Raw genomic sequence first — 20,153 nt, forward strand, 5'->3', positions numbered from 1 at the left:
CCTATTTACCCCAGTGATTGAAAGGGATAGGTGGGCTCCAAATCAAAATCATTCTGAAAAGCTGAACTTGGACCACAGAAATTGTTATTTCAAAGTCAAGAGAAACCAAAAGTGAATAAAAAAGAGCCTGGGTTACCAGTGACATGTAACTGTACCTTGACCATTTAAAGTAGCACTTCCTCCTTTCCAGGCCCATTAGAGCTCAAAGAATTACTTCATTTACTTACATTTAGTCTTCTGGGTAGAGGTGGTTCAGAAGGATTGCAGAGTGCATTTGAACAGGGTGAGCCTTTGGTTTCATCTATTATCACGACACTGTCATAGACAAAATCATCCAATCTAGTTGAAAGGATTACAGATAAAATCTGTCAGTAACTGAAGTATATAAATTTGTATTTCCAAAACACCCTTTAACTGCTTCATATCTGCTACAAAGAATAATTAATACAAACAAATGTCCACACTGCATTTTGGCACTGAATACACACCACAGGGGTATTTGGCAGAGGAAGGGAGGAAACCCAACTTTTCCTCCTTTTTTTATTTTTAAAGAAAGGACAGCACTTCTAGGTTTATAGTTTGAAATTGTTAAAATAAGTCTTACTTTCTGAATGTTGTTAACAATAGGGACCATCAAAAGAATCTCATTTAACCTACTACTTGAAAACGAAGGCTAGTTGAAATCTGAAGCCTAAAAGCTAACCAGAACAAACAAACAAGACAGAGAACTGTATTTTCAAGTCGGAGACTTGGATTCTAATCTCAGCTCTACCACTGGCTACTCTACCTTCCTCTCTGAGCCGTTGGCCACATGTTGTAAAGGGAAGAATAGTTCCAGTCTACGCACTTCTGGGTCTCACAAGCAAGAAATAAAAGGCCTTCTTAGGGCTTTCTCTATATTTATTTATTTACTTTCCTACTTAACATCTATCTAACTTGTAGAAAACTACAGTGAATTCTACAGCAAATACTATAGGGATTCTCTAAATTACAAAACGTACTGGATTTCACATCTTTACCCACTTAATTTTCGGGTGGATGGTGGAAGCTAAATGCCAAATGATAATTTCTCTGCTCTTTAACGCTGTGCCTCCCTCCACCGCTGTAAGGGAACACAAAAGACGGAGAGGATTTATTTAATCCACAAGATGGCTCTGAATAATGTATTTCATCTGCCACCAAGAACATGGATTTGCCAGTAACACACATCAGCATTTCATTGTATCATTGTTACATGATATACTATGAATACAATGATAATGAGCCAGCTGCAAGGGAAGAATTTTTTTTAATCTTTAAAACTATGCTGGAATATTTTAGTGGCTTATAAAAACTGTTTTGTAAAATTCTAGAGTTTTCTTAATCGATGTGTTATAGGAGTACAAAGAGAAAAAAAAAAACCGAAAAACAAAAACCAAACAGAAAACCCACTACAAATTATTTTTGGAATGTTCTCTTTTTAAAAAACATGCTTACATTCTGATAAAATTATACCTTTAACGGGAACTGCTTCATTGACAAGAACCAAAAATTCTGGATGTGACTGATTCTTTGCCAACAGCACGAATAAAACAAACAAAATGGGACAGACGTCCACATTTACAAAGAAAAAGACAGACTGAAGACCTACAAGATTTCCTATAAAGAGCCAAAGGAAATTACCCAAAGGTAGTCTCCATGCAAATGAGGTGGGCAGGTGGTCCCTACTCTCCATTAAGGTGTAAAATCCTATGAAAGGTGGAGAATCTCTCAAAACACGATCCACAAAAAGTCCTACTCGGCAGAGCCCCTCACCTACACCCCTCACGGCAAAGCCCTTGGTTATCTGCTCTGAGCAACAGGGCTTATTTGAAAAGGTATTGCTCCCTGTCTCCCCCAGTTTGCTAAAAAGCCCCACCAAAAAAATCCCAGCTTCTCAGAGTTCCTACCATATACCCCCGATGTAGGACTTCAGAAATAATCCCCAGGGTGGGAATTCTTCTTTCCCTAACTCCTTTCTAGCCCACTCCCGCGCTGGGCTGGGAGCAGGGGAGCTGATGGAGAGGAAGAGGGTGGGCCAGTCCCGGAGAGGGAGTCAGACCCCTTCCCTCGTCCTTACTGCTTGGGGGCTCGCTCAACCTCCAGCCCAGTCCATCCACGCCCCCCGACCTCGCCTGCCAGCTACAGCGGCTCCTTCGGGAGCCCCAGCGCGTTATCCCCCGGCGCCGTTACTTCCGCGGCTGGGGCGGCAGTCCGTCTCCTGGCGGCCCCGCATCTTTCCGCCCGGACCCGCGAGCTGTGCCTCCCATCCGTTAGCTCCGGACCCCCCGGAGGGAGGGGCGGCGTTTGGACGGTCAGGCGAGCAGCGTCCACCTGAGCTGGGGCGGCTGCCTCCCGGGCCGCGACGTTTCCTCGGTACCTCTCTTCCACACAGTGCAGCTCCGAGCGCGTCCGCTCGGGACTGGCTGGGGTCGACAACTGCCAGAGGCGCAGCAGGGGCGGGAAGGGGAGTGGTGTGGTCGCCTAGCAACCGCGGTACGCCCCTTGAAACACCTGGGCGCAACAATGTGGCCACGCACGGGGGCGGGGCCGAGGCCACTCCCCACTGAGCGGCGCGCGTCTCGGAAGCTCTCGCTGGCCCAGGAAGGTGAGAGGCGGGAGGCTGGGAACCCGCCGCCTGAGGTTCTCTGGTCGCTGGCCGAGGCCTGAGGGCCGCGGTTGGGGAGGTAGAAGGGCCCTGACGGAGGGTTTGCCGGAATTTAAGCTGAGGTATGTCTGACTCCCCTGCAATGGGATGCCACGGATGGTAGGGCTCAGAGCCATTTTAAGGATGAGGAAAGTGAGGCCAGAGGAGATCTGTGGTTGGCAAAGCCTGAACTAAATGTCTCCAAATTCCCAGCCTTCGTCCTGCTGCACCAGACCCCCTGGAAAGAAGGCTCTTCCTGTCTTCTTCCTTGGAATGGGTGGGGGTTTTCCCTTTACTTTTCTGAAAAGTTAAGATGCCTCGGCAACACCAAGGGTAAGCGGATTTGGATAGTTGGAACGAAAGTGAAAGGGAAGGAGGTTAAAACAGAAGAACACAAGTGTTGTTTTCTTGAGCGTAACAGCCAGTCGGATTATCTAAACCTACAAAACACGAGGCAGGCTGTCTGACCCTTGAGGAGAGAACGAAACGTTATGGAAATGCCGAACACGGGCGCCACCTGGTGAGGCTTGGAGACTCATTGCCCCAAGCCTGCAGAGCATAGTCCAGAAACCTGAACATTTGCATCCAAGGCTCATTTCCGTGAGACTAAAAGTCAGAGTCCCTGTTCTCATGTCTTTAGTAAAAATGCCCTTAAAATCCAAAGGCTCTTCACTTTATAAATTACTAATGTGTCAGTTTGGGGAACTTTACACTCAATGTTTTCTTTAGCGTATGATAAAAATATAAATTCAAAGATTTTCTTCCATGATGATTTAAAATTTTTTTCTAATCTTATGAATAAGCTTTTTTTTCCTAACCTCGCCCAGCCCCTCCCCCACCCTTCCCCAACCAGAACAATCCTGCTTTCATGTGGGTTTGTATTTAGACTCCTATGGAAGATTTTGTTTGAAGGAAGAGTTCCATGGCAGCGAAAGGTTTGGACTAGATTGTTGCTGAGGTCCTTTCCAGCTCTAAGGTTGCAAAATTGTATTAAATAATCATTGTTCTTAGTACTTATGTGGACCCCTCAGACCACTTTACTGCACTAAACGTTTCGATAGGACTTGTCCCCCCAAGTTTTCTTACCTCCTTCTGAATCACTGCTCTCTCCAAGTCTGCTTTAAGACATAGCTTGAAGTAAGCCACCTTGAAGCATTCTGCTCCCCTTCCTGCCCCTGAGATAGGAAGCACAGAGGCCTCCTTTGTCTTTAGGCTATTGATCCCAAGGTCACGGGAGGGAGGATTACACGAGGATGCTGGCACTTCATGAGCCTCCGACCTTAGTGACCCAAGTAATTTCTTCAAAGAGCCCCTGTTTCATAACAGTGTGGCTGGATTAAAGCCCAATGAGGGCTCTAGCAGGAGCCCCCACACCCCAGCTGAACTGCTGCCCTGTGCGCTCCAGCTCCTGAGCAGCTTCTACATCATTTACTCCCTTTCTTCCCTTCCCGTTACCAAGAAACTGGGTTTGCCTCTTGGTGGGTGTTGAGCCAAAAGATGCAATGAAATCAAAGAGTGAGAGAAGGAAGGATTTATTACTTGCAGCAAGTAAGGAGAACCCTGAGGATCTTTCCCAAAACAGTGTCTCCCAGAACTGTCAAACTGGAGAAGTTTTAAGCATATTCATGATTTGCAGAGCTCAAGCTTCAGTTGATTGAAGTCATGAAGTTCATAAAACGTCAACATCGTAAATAGGGCTGCTATGAACATTTTGAACTGTATGCTGACACATATATATGGAATTTAAGAAAAAAAATGTCATGAAGAACAGAGGGGTAAGACAGGAATAAAGACACAGACCTACTAGAGAATGGACTTGAGGATATGGGGAGGGGGAAGGGTAAGCTGTGACAAAGTGAAAGAGCGGCATGGACATATATACACTACCAAACGTAAGGTAGATAGCTAGTGGGAAGCAGCCGCATAGCACAGGGAGATCACCTCGGTGCTTTGTGACCGCCTGGAGGGGTGGGATAGGGAGGGTGGGAGGGAGACGCAAAAGGGAGGGGATATGGGAACATATGTATATGTATAACTGATTAAATTTGTTATAAAAAAAAAGTCAGGGGCTTCCCTGGTGGCGCAGTGGTTGAGAGTCCGCCTGCCGATGCAGGGGACACGGGTTCGTGCCCCGATCCCGGAAGATCCCACATGCCGCGGAGCGGCTGGGCCCGCGAGCCATGGCCGCGGAGCCTGTGTGTCCGGAGCCTGTGCTCCGCAACGGGAGAGGCCACAGCAGTGAGAGGCCCGCGTACAGCAAAAAAAAAAAAAAAAAAGTCAACGTCATTATCCCTTAGGTTCCAGTTGATCTGGTAGCTGAGCACTTCAGGCTAATCTTTGCCATTGAAAGAGAACTGGGACTCTTTAGAACTTCTCTTGCCTAATAACAGGTAATGTTTCTGCATTCTTTTCTTCCCTTAAGATCATTAATTACTGAGACCTGTGCAAGGGCAAGCATTGTGGCCAGGCTTAGATAACAAAATGGCTTCTGTCAAGAAAGCCATGCCTGGTTCTTTTTCTCCAAGGATCCCCTACCCTATCTGCTTATGCTCCCTAGCCCCACTCAAGAGTAGTTCAAAATTTCCATTGTCTCTCTCAGTGCAGCTAAAGCCAGATTTACCTATCGTGGATTAGCCAAATATCCTGTAAGATACCTGCTTGCTTGTTGAAGCCAGTTCTAATATATCTGCAAAATAAGGAACCCCTAAAAAATAAACAAGAAAAATGGGACTATTCCAGCCTCTTCAAAAATCATCAGAACATTCCGAATGTGATTATAACAGTTTCAAATGTAAAGATGAAGAAAATATTCCTATGGCCACATGCACCTGGAATTTTGTGATGAAACACCTGTTGGTGGGTTAAGTTTAAATTCTTTTCAATAACTATAAATTAGTCTTTGCAGCATGATGTGCCATAATGCATAGTATACCACATTAATCACAAAATTGGAATGCACTTTAAAAAATCATTTATAGAGAATGTATGAAACTCACCATTTTCCCCAAGCTGTGTCGACCTCAAGTTCACCTGAGCTCCAGAAACATGTATAGCTATTTTCAGAAACAGAGATTTAACTCACTGAAACACTAAAACCATGTCATTTTTCTGAAGTTTCAGAAAGCTATCTCTCTTCTGAACCTCATGGACTTCTGTTACCAAAAACTCAGGTTCAGCTGTTCACCACTCAAAAACCCATACTTGAGAGGCAAGTGTTGCTTGGAAAGGAAAGGTTGCTTTATTCAGGAGGCTGGCAACCTGGGGAGAAGGCAGACTTGTGTCCAAAAACCAACTCCAGAGATTCTGCGGGACCATGAAAGTTTTCAAAAGGAGAATCATTTGGGGAGGGGGTCAGAGTCTTCATTATCTTCTACCTTGTACAGACTTCTGATTGGTTGGTGGTGAGGTAAGAGGGTGGTGTTCCCAGAATCTAGTGCTTAGCCTGAAGTTGCCATCCTCCACCTGGGAGGGGGCCTTAGTTCCTGCAGAAGAACTCAAACATATATTGTTATGTATATTCCTTGAAGAGGAACCAGGAACCTGCCCCATGCTGCACTACTGTTTCTTGATTGCTCCTCCTTTCTTTCTGCAATCCCTCCCTTCCCTGATAAGCAACTGTTTGAATCTGCCCTTTGGAACTCAGGAAAGGTCAAGGAGGCTGAATGAAGACTATTTCCTACAGAGAAGAAACAGGGGACATGGAAAGGATTTATACCTTGGAGGGCCCCACAGGGTCCTGCAAGGTTTCACTTCCTGTACTTCTTCCCTCTCTCTCTCTTCCCCAAGCTTTGAAAGTTGCCCCATTAATGCTTCAGAATCTTGAAAACAACAACAACAGCAACAAATAAAATCCCTATGCTTCTTCCAATACTGTAGACACTTGGTTCGATGTCTCCTAAATCCTGAAGTTTGTCCTTATTAATCCCTAACCCCAGAAAGATTTATCTTTTCCCAAAATATCTGTCACCTCTTCTCACTCTTCCCAAGTCAACATGACCAGTTCCAGCGACAGACCTGAGGGGCCATGTGAAACTATGTTTCTGAAGTTTGAAAACCTAACCAGGACTCTTTCTAATATAATTACCGTTTTTAAAAAATATATTCATTTATTTATTTTGGCCGCACTGGGTCTTAGCTGCGGCACGCAGGATCTTCGTTGAGGCATGTGGGATCTTTAGTTACGGCATGCAGACTTTTAGTTGCAGCATGCATGCAGGGTCTAGTTCCCTGACCAGGGTTAGAAGCCGGCCCCCTGCATTGGGAGCGCAGAGTCTTACCCACTGGACCACTAGGGAAATCCCTAATTACCATTTATTAAGTCTATTATGTTCCAGGTACCATCAGAAGTGCTTTACATATATTTTCTCATTTAAAACTTATAACAGTCCTGTGAGATAGGTATTATCCCTATTTTACAATTCAGAAAACATTCTCAAAGATTACCAACTTGTCCAAGTTCACCCAGCTGGTGTGTGGTTCCAACTAAAAATTGTCACTTGCCATCGGGCACTACAAAAATGAAGTCTCAAGCCACTGCAGTTGCTGACCTTCAACACACCCTGAAAGGAGTTTAGGGTAGAGATCAGGAATGAGGCCTTCTGTGTTCTGGGAAACATTGGCAGAACAGGCCTTCAGATAGTTGGATATTTTCAGAAGGTTTTATGAGCCCAGTTTCTTGCATCTTCTCATATCTAGAGAATCACTAAAATCATAAATGGAGACATCTGCTCCTCATGAGTAGCAACAACCTTCTGCCAAAATGTGTGCTTGACTGCATGTATCCCTCTTCACCAAAATCACATATATACTGACTTCTGCCCTTACCTCTTCAGAGCAGTTTATCAGAGTTATCTGAGAGGCTGTCTTCTGGGCTATAGTCCTCATTTGCCCCAAATAAAACTTAACTCACAACTCTCATGTTGTGCATATTTTTCCAGTCGACAGTTTTGGCGACCATGAAGGGATGCAGAGCAGATTTCTCTCCTTTACCCGAACTCTAGGAGACACTGGAACATTGATAGTATCAGAGACCTCTTGTGTCCATCCACCTCCTTGGAGAGTCCAGACAAATTTGGGTGAGTCTCTCCTGGTTCTTGGATCTCCTGTATTGGTTGATGATCCTGAGTTTTATTTGGCAGTGTATAACAGGTACCTGGCCCACGGTTGAAACATTCTGGGGTGTGTGGGGGTGGGCTGGCTGAAAAACAATGGGGTTTGCTCAGTTTAAAGACACTGAGCGGTCTGGGCTGAGTAGTTTGGTAAGAAGCTGATCTGACTCCTTTCCTCAGTTTGGCTGCCTTCATAGAATTTGTCAGGATAAAAGTGAAGATGTTACATGAGAGCTTTGCTCCAAAGAAGAGGGACAAGACTCCTCCTGGTCAGTTAGAGCTTTCTCAGGCAACTGAGATATGTATGGGAGTGGTGGAGGCAGAGTCCTCATACCGTGCAATGGTCCCACAGGGCAATCCACACATTAATTAAAAGACTTGTTCATCCAGGAATCATGTATAAGAATTGTCCATTCAGTGATCCGAGCACTCACAGTGGTCTTAGACCACTGAAGGGTGAAACTGAGCCACATAAGAGGGCTGAAACGACTCTAGGGTGATGCCTGGAGGAGTTAAGCTCACAAGCCGCACACTGGCCCATCACACAATTTCATTAGTAAGTTTTACCCCTGACAAATTCAACTTTAAAATGGGATATAGAGCCCCTCAAACAGAGACACGAGGAGCATCAGAAAGCCAGCCTCTGACTAACACCCCTGCCAGGTTTATGTATGTACAAAACTTATATTTACAAGTACTTACTTATTTGGAATTAAAGGGAAACTTTGCCCTGAAAATAGCCAATATGGGCTCTTTTATTTTGTATGCAGTTGTTAGAGAAAGCTGGCTTAATAAAACATCTTTTCAGAATTCTGACCCTTGAGGGAACAGGTCCTTCTAGGAGAACATGCTTTTCTCTCCCTGTGCCTTGAGACCAGGGCTCTCAGGAACAGTTATCTAGACCATCTCTAATTCCAGAGACTGAGGAGAAAAACAGGGAGGAAAGAGGCCTTTTGAAATTTGACTTATTCTAACTGTTACAAAGTAGTGAGTTTTATATTGTAACACCTGATTCATGACTAAGTTTTAAAATAAAATGATGAGATCTCTGATTGTGTCTGTCTATATGTCCATGTGTGCACATATATCTTTACCTTTGGATGGTATTATCAAAATTAATTTGCAAATGAGCTCTACTTAATTGGCTTAAAGTAAATTAAGCATTTATAAAAATTCTCAGAAATAAAAAAGGAAACTATCCAGAATGAATTTCAAGTTCATGTCAACTGGGAAATATTCAGCATTCAATTAATACCTGGTATTAAGGTTTGTCTGTAGATTTAATTAATACAGACATGTCTTAGAGTCATCAACATTAAGTATACTTTTATTGTACCTAGGTTTAATAAAAGTCAAATAAGATCTTATTATATCTGTTGCAAATTTGTCCACAAGAAAAATAACTTGGTATAATGAAATGTTTTATTACTAAATTAAATGTAAATGAGAAAAGAGGTTTTGGGTGAACTCTTTAGGAAAATTGTTTTAGGAATATCTACTTAAAAATATTCTCTCCAGATACTTGGCAACTTTAAATTTTAGAGTTGTTCTAAATTAAGCTAAATGATGGAAGTTTATTGAATGACTAGGTCATTCCCAAATAAAATAAGATAATGAAACCTTAGGTACTGAACACTGGCCTCCTTTTACAGGGAAACTAAAGGCATTAAGTACTATTAATAAACATGTCTGGGGCCACACTGAGATATTTTCTATTAAAAAACATGTTTTTCAGAAATTATTACTGGTATTTATGTTTGCCAATCTATGGAATGAAAATGTAAACAACAGTTCATAATTGCATACTTCTTAGTCTTCACTAGAAAGTAAGGTTTTAAGAGTTGTGAATTCTAATTTAAATATGTAATTAAAGCTACTAGAAATAATAAAGGAAACATTTCAGCATATAGTAGCAAAGTAGGATGTGTTTCTTCAGTAAAAGAAGGTATGAGGAATGGAATTGCATTTTATTAAGGGAAAAAAAGTAATTTTGTTCTACAGCTGGTTGTTTATGGATGGGAAAAATAAGGGACAAACTAGTATGCATACAGAAAGTTACAGAAGGTTTATGGAAAAGGAATCCTGAGAAAAGAGTTCTGTGCATGGTCAGGATTGGCTAAGTATAGAATAAATTTAATTGAGTAAATGAATTTTAGAAATAAGCTGGTGCAAAACCTGAATTTGGTTTTTCTCTCTGTTAAGATGACACAGTTTTCTTAGAATATTGATCCACATTTGATAACAGATTATAAAGTTTCTTTTACCTTTAACTGGTAATATGTTATAACTGTGTGTAATTGCCTTTGAAATCTTTTTGTCACTTTGGTTAAGTGGATAAGCATTGTTTCACAGTGACCTATGATCCTATTTGACCAAGAGTTTTAAAACCTTTTTGATATTTTTTGACAAAGTTCCCAAATCAAATTCTAAAGATGTTCCTTTGACCTCTAGCTAACTTGACCTATAGCTAGCTTCAAAGGGCTCCTTGAAACATCCCAAAGAGAGGTATTAAACTAATTAGGTTCATTTGGTATGTTAAATTACATGGGAACTATTGTCAAATGAGTAATAAATCTTCTTAGGTTGTATTGTATGGGTAAATATCATTAATATACATAGTCTAGAAATTATCTAAAATTCCTAAAAATCTGGTATGTCCTGGTAAAATTTATCCGTCATAATTCTGGTTATTATCCTAAAATGTCACAGCAGTAACCAAGTTTCTTTGTCAATAGCATTGTAATCAGGTCTTTAACTGTGCCTTCTTAAGTCTTTTGTCATTCATAGACAGTTATTGTCTTACACTTATGCCTTTGCAAAAATGCTTCCTCTTGGGCTTCCCTGGTGGCGCAGTGGTTGAGAGTCCGCCTGCCGATGCAGGGGACACGGGTTCGTGCCCCGGTCTGGGAAGATCCCACATGCCGTGGAGCGGCTTGGCCCGTGAGCCATGGCTGCTGAGCCTGTGCGTCCGGAGCCTGTGCTCCGCAACGGGAGAGGCCACAACAGTGAGAGGCCCGGGTACCACAAAAATAAAATAAAAAGTATAAAAAATGCTTCCTCTTCAAGAAGATTCATAGCAAGGACTTTTGGACAAGTACAGATTTCTGATAACTTTTAGAGCATTTTGCTGAACTGGGTAAGAAATTTAAAAATTCTAGTGGAAAACCGGATGGCTTCATGAAACTATTAACAGAAACGAGTAGTTACATAGGACTGAGTGAACTGATGAATGTGGTTATAATTTTTATGGTTTCTGTCTAAAACATTACTGGCTTTTAATCTGTGTTTTCCAGACATAAGCAGACCCTTCCCTCAAGCTAGTTATGACTTACAGCAATTTGGTAAGTTGTACCTCTGTAAACAGAATTGAAACATTTATCTTTTCTGTCTACCTGATTCCTTCAGAAATTGGAAACTCATAGGTTCCCAGTAGCCTTATCAGGTAAATAAGGAAGGCAACCTCCTGGCTGGTGATATTGTGGGGATCTTGAAAAGGGAGTAATTCACCCAAATCTGTAAGGCAAAATCTGTGACAAGCCTTTGGCATTGCTTTCCTTGACCTTGAGGTCTTTTGTTTTTTTAATATTCATTTACTTTATTTTATTTATTTATTTTCTTCATTTTTTTGGCTGTGCTGGGTCTTCGTTGCAGCACGCAGGCTTCTCTCTAGTTGTGGTGCGTGGGCTTTCTCTCTCTAGTTGTGGCGCTCAGGCTCAGTAGTTTTGGTGCACAGGCTTAGTTGCCCTGTGGCACGTGGGATCTTAGTTCCCCAACCAGGGATCAAACCCGTGTCCCCTGCATTGGAAGGCAGATTTCGTACCACTGGACCACCAGGGAAGTCCCTGGGAGGGCTTTTTTAAAGAAATCTTCAGTCCGAGACTCCTAATGAAAAGTTCCCCACGGCCAATATAAAAGACCCTATATGATCAATTACACTTACCTAAGTAATCAGGCCAAGGTTACTGAAATTAGACTTAATATGCAAACAAATTGATCTTAATTTGTCTATATTTGGTAAAAATGAGGGTAATTTTAGAGAGAAAAATTTATGTTTTAGTGGATATCAAATTCTAGTTTTGTTAATTGAGGTCTGTATTTACTGCTTAAGCCTCACTTCCGATTCAGCTCCTTGCTATTATGTTATATTATTGTAAAGTTTAATTGAATTATTAAAAGGACACTCTAATTTGTTTCTGAAGTTTATCTCAGTAATCTATCTTTGGATGAAGATCAGATGCCTCATGACCTGTAGCCAGGGATTATGCATACTGGAAAATACATCATTTAAAGGACTATCTCCAACCTAGATGGAAAGACCCTTATCAGGTACTCTTAACTAGCTCATGCACAGCGAAACTGAAAGGAATTGACTCTTGGATTAATGTTTCCAAAAGTGTCCCTGCACTGGACTGGCTTAGAGAGAGGATTGCTGACCTTAAAATCACCTTAAAACAAGACTCAAACAGAGGAGAAACTTTCAGACTAGGATGAGAAGACGACATCTGAAATAGACATCTGACCCAAGATGCTGGACCAGGCCTGTCTACCAATTACTTTGATAATTGCTCACAACTTTGCTTATGAACCGAATGTATTTCACAATCTTATACTGCGTTTAAAGTTAATCCAATTGTTGGCTTTATGGCTATTTACCTATATCCAGTTCTTCTGGATTACTTTGGTGGATTTCTCCACTCCAAGGCTCTAATTGGATAGCCCTTAGGAAATTTATTCTAGAAGAAAGAAATTATAGTTCTCTTTAGGCCACTATTGATATTACTAGGTGATATCCCTCACCTGGCCAATTAATAATACCTGCTCCGACTCTGACCATAAATATGAATTTTCTTGTAGGGTCACTCAAGCTCAGTCAGAACACCAAGCGGAATCACAGTCAAAAACCATAACCTCCTGTTTCTGACAAGGAAACCTCACACAGTTCTGGTATGTATCTATGTGGCTAACACCAGGCTATGCTCAAGTTTAAAGGCTCCTTTAGTATATTAAATCATACGAAGGATAACCAGCTAGTAACAGTAGGAAATTGGGTCGGGCGCCTTATAAACAATACCAATATATAATTTCCTTTAAAGATAAGAACTGGTATAGAACAGGCTAAGTCAGATGACCTGGGGATATACTGGGCTGCACCTAATAGAAGTTCTAGGCTTAAATTCTTATTTATAACCTTACTAATACTACTAGCTATATCATTTGTATTTTGCCTGTTTTACAAAATCTTTTTTGTAATAAATTTATTTATTTAATTTATTTATTTTTGGCTGTGTTGGGTCTTCGTCACTGCTCGCAGGCTTTCTCTAGTTGCGGCGAGCAGGAGCTACTCTTCGTTGCGGTGCACAGGTTTCTCATTGCAGTGGCTTCCCTTGTTGAGGTGCACAGGCTTTAGTAGCTGTGGCACGTGGGCTCAGTAGTTGTGGCTAGCGGGCTCTAGAGTGCAGGCTCAGTAGTTGTGGTGCACAGGCTTAGTTGCTCCGTGGCATGGGGGATCTTCCCAGACCAGGGCTCGAACCCGTGTCCCCTGCATTGGCAGGCAGATTCTTAACCACTGTGCCACCAGGGAAGCCCTAAAATTGTTGTTTTTTGCATTATCAAATGTGTGACTGAGACTTTGATAAAATGATGACTAGGTGAACTTGAAACAGTTGACCAGATACATAGTTCTATATCACATCAATGATCGTAATAGTGTAACTCTTGATAGGGGAAAAGGCAACAAGAGGGAATCATTTCCTGTACCATAACAGACTAGTGAGACTGTCTTGTGGTCCAGAGAGTTTGGCTGCTCTTAATAGGGCCTAGTCCAGTAACAGCACATTGAGTTGCCTATCGACGAAACCCTCACCTGGTGCAGGAATGTCTTAGCACTCTGGGACAAAATGGTCACGAAGTGCCTCCCAAACCATGGTCGAATTTATGACCATGATCGGGCACTGCCAACTAAAAATTGTCACTTGCCATCTGGCACCACAAGAATGAAGTCACTGGCCACTGCAGTGGCTGACCTTCAACACACCCTGAAAGGAGTTCGGGGGAGAGATCAGGGATGAGGCATTCTGTGCTCTGGGACAAACTGGCAGAACAGGCCTTCAGAAAGATATTTTTAGGGTAAGATTTTATGAGCCCCATTTCTTTCATCTTCTCGTATCTAGAAAAACACTAAAATAATTAATGGAGACATTTGTTCCTTGTGACTAGTAGCAACCCTCTACCAAAATGTGTGCTTGATTGCACGTATCCTCCTTCACCAAAATCACATATATACTGACGTCCCCTCTTACTTCTTCAGAGCAGTTCCTCAGAGTTATCTCAGAGGCTGTCTCTTGGGATATAGTCTTCATTTTGCCCCCAATAAAACTTAATCACAACTCTCACGTTGTGTACTTTTTTTCAGTTGACAGTGGTGAACTGGAATTCAAACCTTGGTCTGCTTGAATCTAAAGCCCAGTCCTGGGGCTTCCCTGGTGGTCCAGTGGTTAAGATGCCATGCTCCCAATGCAGGGGGCCTGGGTTCAATCCCTGGTCAGGGAACTAGATCCCACATGCTGCAACTAAAAGATCCTGCACACCACAATGAAGATCCTGCATGCGGCAACGAAGATCCCACGTGTCACAACTAAGACCTGGTGCAGCCAAATAAACAAATAAATATTAAAAAAAAATGGAGCCCAGTCCTTTGACTGCCTGTATGCTGCCTGAGCATGCAGAGCCTGTCAGGGTAACCCAGACTAGATCACTGGATCCTTTGAATTATGTGACAGTTTCCCTTGATCTAAGATTCCCAAATGTGGTAACAGAATAATCATCCTCCAAAGATGTCCGTGTCCTAATCTCCAGAACCTGTCAGTATGTCACCTTAAATGGCGAAAGGGACTTTGCAGTGTGATTAAGGATCTTAAATTTGGGAGATTATCTTAAATTATCAGGATGGGCCCAGTGTAACCATAAGCGTCTTTATAAAATGGAAGAGGGAGGCAGGAGGGTCAGAGAAGAAGATGTGACAATGGAAGCAGAAGTCGGGGAGGTGGGGAGATCTGATGCTTGGTTTTGGTCTTAAAGCTTGAGGAGGGGGCTGCAAAACAAGGAATGAAGGTGGCTTCTAGAAGCTGAAAAAAGTAAGGAAACAGATTCTCCCCTAGCACCTCCAGAAAGAGCACAGCTCTGCCAACAAATTGATTTTAGGACTTCTGACTTCCAGAATTGTAAGATATTAAATCTGTGTTGTTTTACTCCATTAAGTTTGTGGTATTTGTTACATTAAAGCTTAAGAAGCTTGGGTACTATGGTAGATTAGACACGGCCACATATTCTTTGCAGCTTCTCCTATTAGGTGGTGGAGATTAGTTTCCCAGTTCCTGACTTTGGCTAGCCATGTGACTTGCTTTGACCAGTAGAATGGGATGGAATTGGTCTTGTGTGATCATGAGTTTAGGCCTCAGAGACCTTACAGTTTCTCTCTCTCTCTCTCTCTCTCTCTTATCTGCTGCCACCATATGGACAAGTTGCAGCTAGATTGGTGGAGAATCCTCAGCCAACATCAACTGCTAGCACTTGAGACAGGAGATGAGTTGCCACATGACAGCAGCCACATGAGGGTCCCAAGCAAATCTAACAGAAGAACCAAGTCAGCAGCCCCTTGAGAACTGTGAGCAAATAGGTATTGTTATTTTAAGCCATTAAGGTTTGGGGTGCTGCAATAGATAAATGATACGGGTGCTTTTGAAAAATATCCATTTCTGCCTATCCTCCATTTCACCAGATAGAGTGATCAAGAATTCCTTGGTAAGGAGCTCCACTGATATTTTTGTTGTGTCTGTTGGTCATCAATAAGGTTTGGAACTCACTAGTGTGGACCTTGGAGACTAAGTTCTACTGGGTCACCTGTACTTTGGAAGCCTACTAAGTCTGCTCTACTCATGGCGCGTGGGCCAAGGAAACCAATTCTCTATCACCTAGTGTACAGGTCAGTACTTTTTCTATTTCAAGTATCAAAAAACCCAACTAAAACTGCTTAAAGAAGATGTATTATAAACTTTTTTCTTTTTTTTTTTACAATTTTTAAAAGCAGTAGTGCTTAATTCAGGTATGGTGTATGTTCTGTTCTCTCCCCATTGTTTTTCTCACACTGGCTTCATTCTCAGGCTTCTTCTGTGCAAACAAGATGCATACCAGCGGTTCCAGGATCAACTCCGTGGAAAAGCTCTCTCAGTGGTTTCCACAAAGTCTCACGATATATTGTGGGCTTTGATTGGATCCATCCTTGAAACAAATCTCTGGCCAGGAAAATGCAGTACTCTGATTGGTCAGGCTAGAGCCACCTGGAGCAAAAAGCAGTGTCATCTGAAGTACATTAGACAAGGAGTTAGGGAGACAGCAATTCTCCAGAGAAAAATTGCTATAGTAGATTCCAGAAAAGGGATGAATGGATGTTGGGCAGCAAAACTCGCTGATATTTACTAGCTGGACGTTGGAGATCAGCTTTACTGGTGTCACTTAAATCCTGATAATCCACATTGAGTCACCTGGCTACTGGAAATCTTCACCTTCCCAATCTCAAATGCCTGGACACCAGGCTTTGAAATGCATCTCACCTGTCACCTGAATGAGGGAAGCAGGTTGCCCTCTCCATCAGAAATGCCCCCTATGCTCTGTAAAACAACTCGTGAAGTACTTCTCATGTGAGATAATTTAATCCCAACTCTAAGGGCCCTACCAATATGTCTCAATGTTCATAACCCTCTAATTTCATGTACCTCTTTGTATTACAGTAAAAGCTGGATTAAGGGATGTTGTAGTCAAACATTTTCCCAGGGAGTTAGTCCATTAGGAGGGTTAAAATTAACCAGAAATGTACAAAGATGGAGAATATTGTTTTTATCTGGATTTCTCTTATGGAGACAACCATACGTGCCTGGAAGAAATTCTTGGATAAGTGCCTTGTGGGGACAGTTGGGGGACAAAGGTAGGACTCCCAAGAGACCTTCAGGAAAACATGATGTCGAAACTGCCTTCTGTGGAGGGTGGGTTCAGTGGTCTGCAGGGATTTTAGGTCTGAAAGCTGTTCTTCTCTGCCCTTTTCCCTGACCAGCTCAGTCCCTCTCTCCTCTAAACAAATAAGCACATATCTGGGTTTGAGGAAAATCCGGGTATTTCCACTGGCCCTGATCATAATGATGTGTGCATGGGTCTGTCTCACTCCCTGAGACGGGCACTTTGTTTTATTGATAATCTTCATATTCCCCACATCAAGTACAGTGCCTGGCATATAGCAGGCTCTCAGCAAAGATGTCAGTGTCACCAGAATTTTAGAAACCACTCCCTGAAAGATGGAAATCTGTCTTAATATCCACTACTCCGTTCAAAATAGTACTTGCTGGTCACCCTGATGCTGGGGAGTCTTCACTTTTGTTTGTTTGCTTCTTTTTTTTTAAATAATTAATTAATTAATTAATTTTTGGCTGTGTTGGGTCTTCGAATGTGTGCAAGGGCTTTCTCAAGTTGCAGCAAGCGGGGGCCACTCTTCATCGCGGTGCGCAGGCCTCTCACTGTCGCGGCCTGTCTTGTTGCGGAGCACAGGCTCCAGACACACTGGCTCAGTAGTTGTGGCTCACGGGACCAGCCACTCCACGGCATGTGGGATCTTCCCAGACCAGGGCTCGAACCCGTGTCCCCTGCATCGGCAGGCAGACTCTCAACCACTGCGCCACCAGGGAAGCCACTGGGTATGGATCTTTTTGTGAGCATATGTTTTTACTCCTCTTGTGTTAGTTTCACAGGGCTTGTATTAGTTTCTCTTGTATTTGTTTGCAGTTAACAAATTACCACAAATTGGGTGGCTGAAAACAACAGAAATTTATTCTCTCACAGTCCAGGAGGCCAGAAGTCTAAACTCAAAGTGTCAGCAGGGTTGGTTCCTTCTGGAGGCTCTGAGGGAGGCTATGTTCCATGTCTCTCTCCTAGCTTCTGGTGGCTGCTGGCAACCCTTGACATTCCTTGGCTGGTGGCTGCATTCCTCCAGTCTCTGCCTCCATTGTCACACGGTGTTCTTCCCTGTCATTAATCCTGTGTAGCCTGAGGGACAGTGGAGTTGGTAGATAAGCAGGGCAATGGGGCATTGTGACTAGTTGTAAGGGATACTTTTGGGTCAAATCCTGTCCCCACCCTTAATTTACAGGCTCTCTGAAGGCTGGACCTGAACCCTAGGCTGGGCTGACATCACTGACCCGAGCAAAGATGTTCATCTGCTTCTTTCCAAAGCAAAGGAAGCAGACATCAGCGCTTGCAGACGTGACGCCCATGTTCCTGCCCTTCCTCCCCAGAGTTGCCCCTCTCTGGATATCCACCCCTAAACATCCAGCCTTCCCATACTCCAGAAGTGTTGCCCAATCCCAGATTCTAGAAATTCTCTTGCCTTCAAGTCCTCTAGAAATGAAATGATAGACAAAACCCAGCCTGTCTGGGCTTGGCTTTGCCGTGGACAGCACAGAACCAGAGGAACTGTGACATTCAGCAATATACCTGCAGCACTTGTCCCCTGAGCCTCTTTCATCTACAGCCTCTGCTGTGTGATCTGGGCAGTTCTAGCTCTAGGTTTGATCACAGGATCCAGAAGTACATTAGGCATCAGTTACAAAGGAACATTTCTCTAAGGGTCTGGTACTATGTGAAATCCTGACTTTGAAGTAAAGGAAGCATCTTGACTCAGCCCCAGGGCTTTGCCTCTAGACTTTGCCTGTCCCCTGCCTGGTCTTCCCTCTTACAGCCACAATAAGAAGCCCACAGCTGGCTGCAGGGCTTCCATTCCTCCTCAGTCACCCCATGCCCTTGGCTTTTCCTTCCTCCTCACCACAGACATCCAGCTCCGAGCTCAAAGGTCCCTGGGAATGCAGGTCATCTGTGGTGTTTTCCCAGAGTCTATTAGGTTCTGAGAGTTTCCAACGACAGGTTTCTGCAACAGAAACCTTAGATCAGTCCCTTCCAGATCTATCCCAGGCAAGGAAATAACTGTAACTTTCTGAGATGTAAAAGATTTTACTTCTGAGCAGCTATACAACTCTTGTTTTGCCCAATTGCCAGTGTCTGAGGGTTCCTACAGGCCTCACCTGGGATCGCGCAGGTTCATTAGCTTTTGGGTGTGTGAGTTTGGGGGAGGCAATGAAGAGGAAAGGGGATTTTCAAAAGCCCAGCTGAATATCTAGCTTGAGCAGTCCCAAGAAAAGAGAAAGGACAGGTGGGCATCAAACTCACAAAGAAAGTCCTCACCCTGCTGAAGCAGGGGGCAGCTAAGGGCTCCCAGGGCATGTGTGGCAGGCTGGCTGGGAAGTGGATGCAGCTGTTCTCAGACTGGGTGCTCTGGTCTTGGCAGGCACCCACCTATCCCTGAATACCAGGCAACATATCAGTGCTGAGCTGGGCATAGTGGAACTCAGCCTTCTTCAAATTTGCCTTGTGGTTTTATTTTGCAAGTGCAAGCATCCGATGTGCGTATCTTTGCCTCCTGTGTCCCCCTTTTATATTGTGAGTTCAACATCTTAGGCTTTTAGGTTTTCAATTTCCACATCGTAAGCAAAAGAGCCAGTGGAGGATGATTTCCTGGGAGAACAGCTGGACTGTACACAGTTGTGGCTTCAATTACAGTGACATGGACCAACTGGCTATCTCAGGATGCACTGGGAGTGAGAAATGCTTGGGTTCCTGTATTAGTTATCCAGTGCATCATAACAAACCATCCCCAAGCTTAATGACTTAAAACAGCAATTATTTACCATCTCATGACTTCTGTGGATCAGGACTTGAGACAGGGCGTAGTGGAATGGCTAGTCTCTGATCCCTGGTGGCTGGGGCCTCAGCTGGAAGGCTTGAAAGCATGTGGGATGGGACGACTTGCCCAGGGCTGGAGGCTGTGCTTCCAAGGTGGCTCAATCACATGGCTGGCAAGTTGGTGCTAGGAGATGGTTTCCTCTCCACACGGACCTTTTTACAGGGCTTCCTGAGTGTCCTTTCAAGATGGTGGGGGGTATCCCCCAGAGCAAGAAATCTAGGAGATCAAGGTAGAAATGGCAATGACTTAGCCATAAGGAGTCACACAGTATCACTTTGGCCATATGCTAATGGTCACAGAAGTCAGCCCTGGTCTCATGTGGGAGGGGACCACATAAGCACATGAAGACCACTGAGAGCCCTCTTGGAGTCTGGCTACCATCATCTACCCTCTGCCCTTCAATAACGCATGTGCCTCTTAAATGCAAAACATATTAACTTCTTCCCCAGGTCCCCTCAAATTTCACTCCTTTATCTGTTCAAAATGAAGGAGCTCATCATCTAAATCAGGTCCAGCTGTGGCTAACGAGCCTCAGGTGTAT

At 43.4% G+C, this 20,153-nt stretch overlaps 1 protein-coding gene across 1 annotated transcript in view; it reads right to left on the bottom strand.

The window, feature by feature from the left end:
* The window catches only part of LOC132476405 (dual specificity tyrosine-phosphorylation-regulated kinase 3-like), a 29,588-nt gene that overhangs the window by 6,962 nt on the left and 2,473 nt on the right, over positions 1-20,153 (bottom strand). The window contains exons 2-4 of the mRNA XM_060078355.1: positions 2,559-2,716; positions 2,165-2,457; positions 228-339 (exon numbers count right to left, since the gene is read on the bottom strand). Of these exons, the coding sequence (XP_059934338.1) occupies positions 228-339; positions 2,165-2,457; positions 2,559-2,716 (563 nt within the window). The remainder of the gene's footprint in view (positions 1-227; positions 340-2,164; positions 2,458-2,558; positions 2,717-20,153) is intronic.

This window comes from Mesoplodon densirostris, chromosome 2 (assembly GCF_025265405.1).
Source record: "Mesoplodon densirostris isolate mMesDen1 chromosome 2, mMesDen1 primary haplotype, whole genome shotgun sequence".
In the NCBI taxonomy this organism is placed as follows: domain Eukaryota; kingdom Metazoa; phylum Chordata; class Mammalia; order Artiodactyla; family Ziphiidae; genus Mesoplodon; species Mesoplodon densirostris.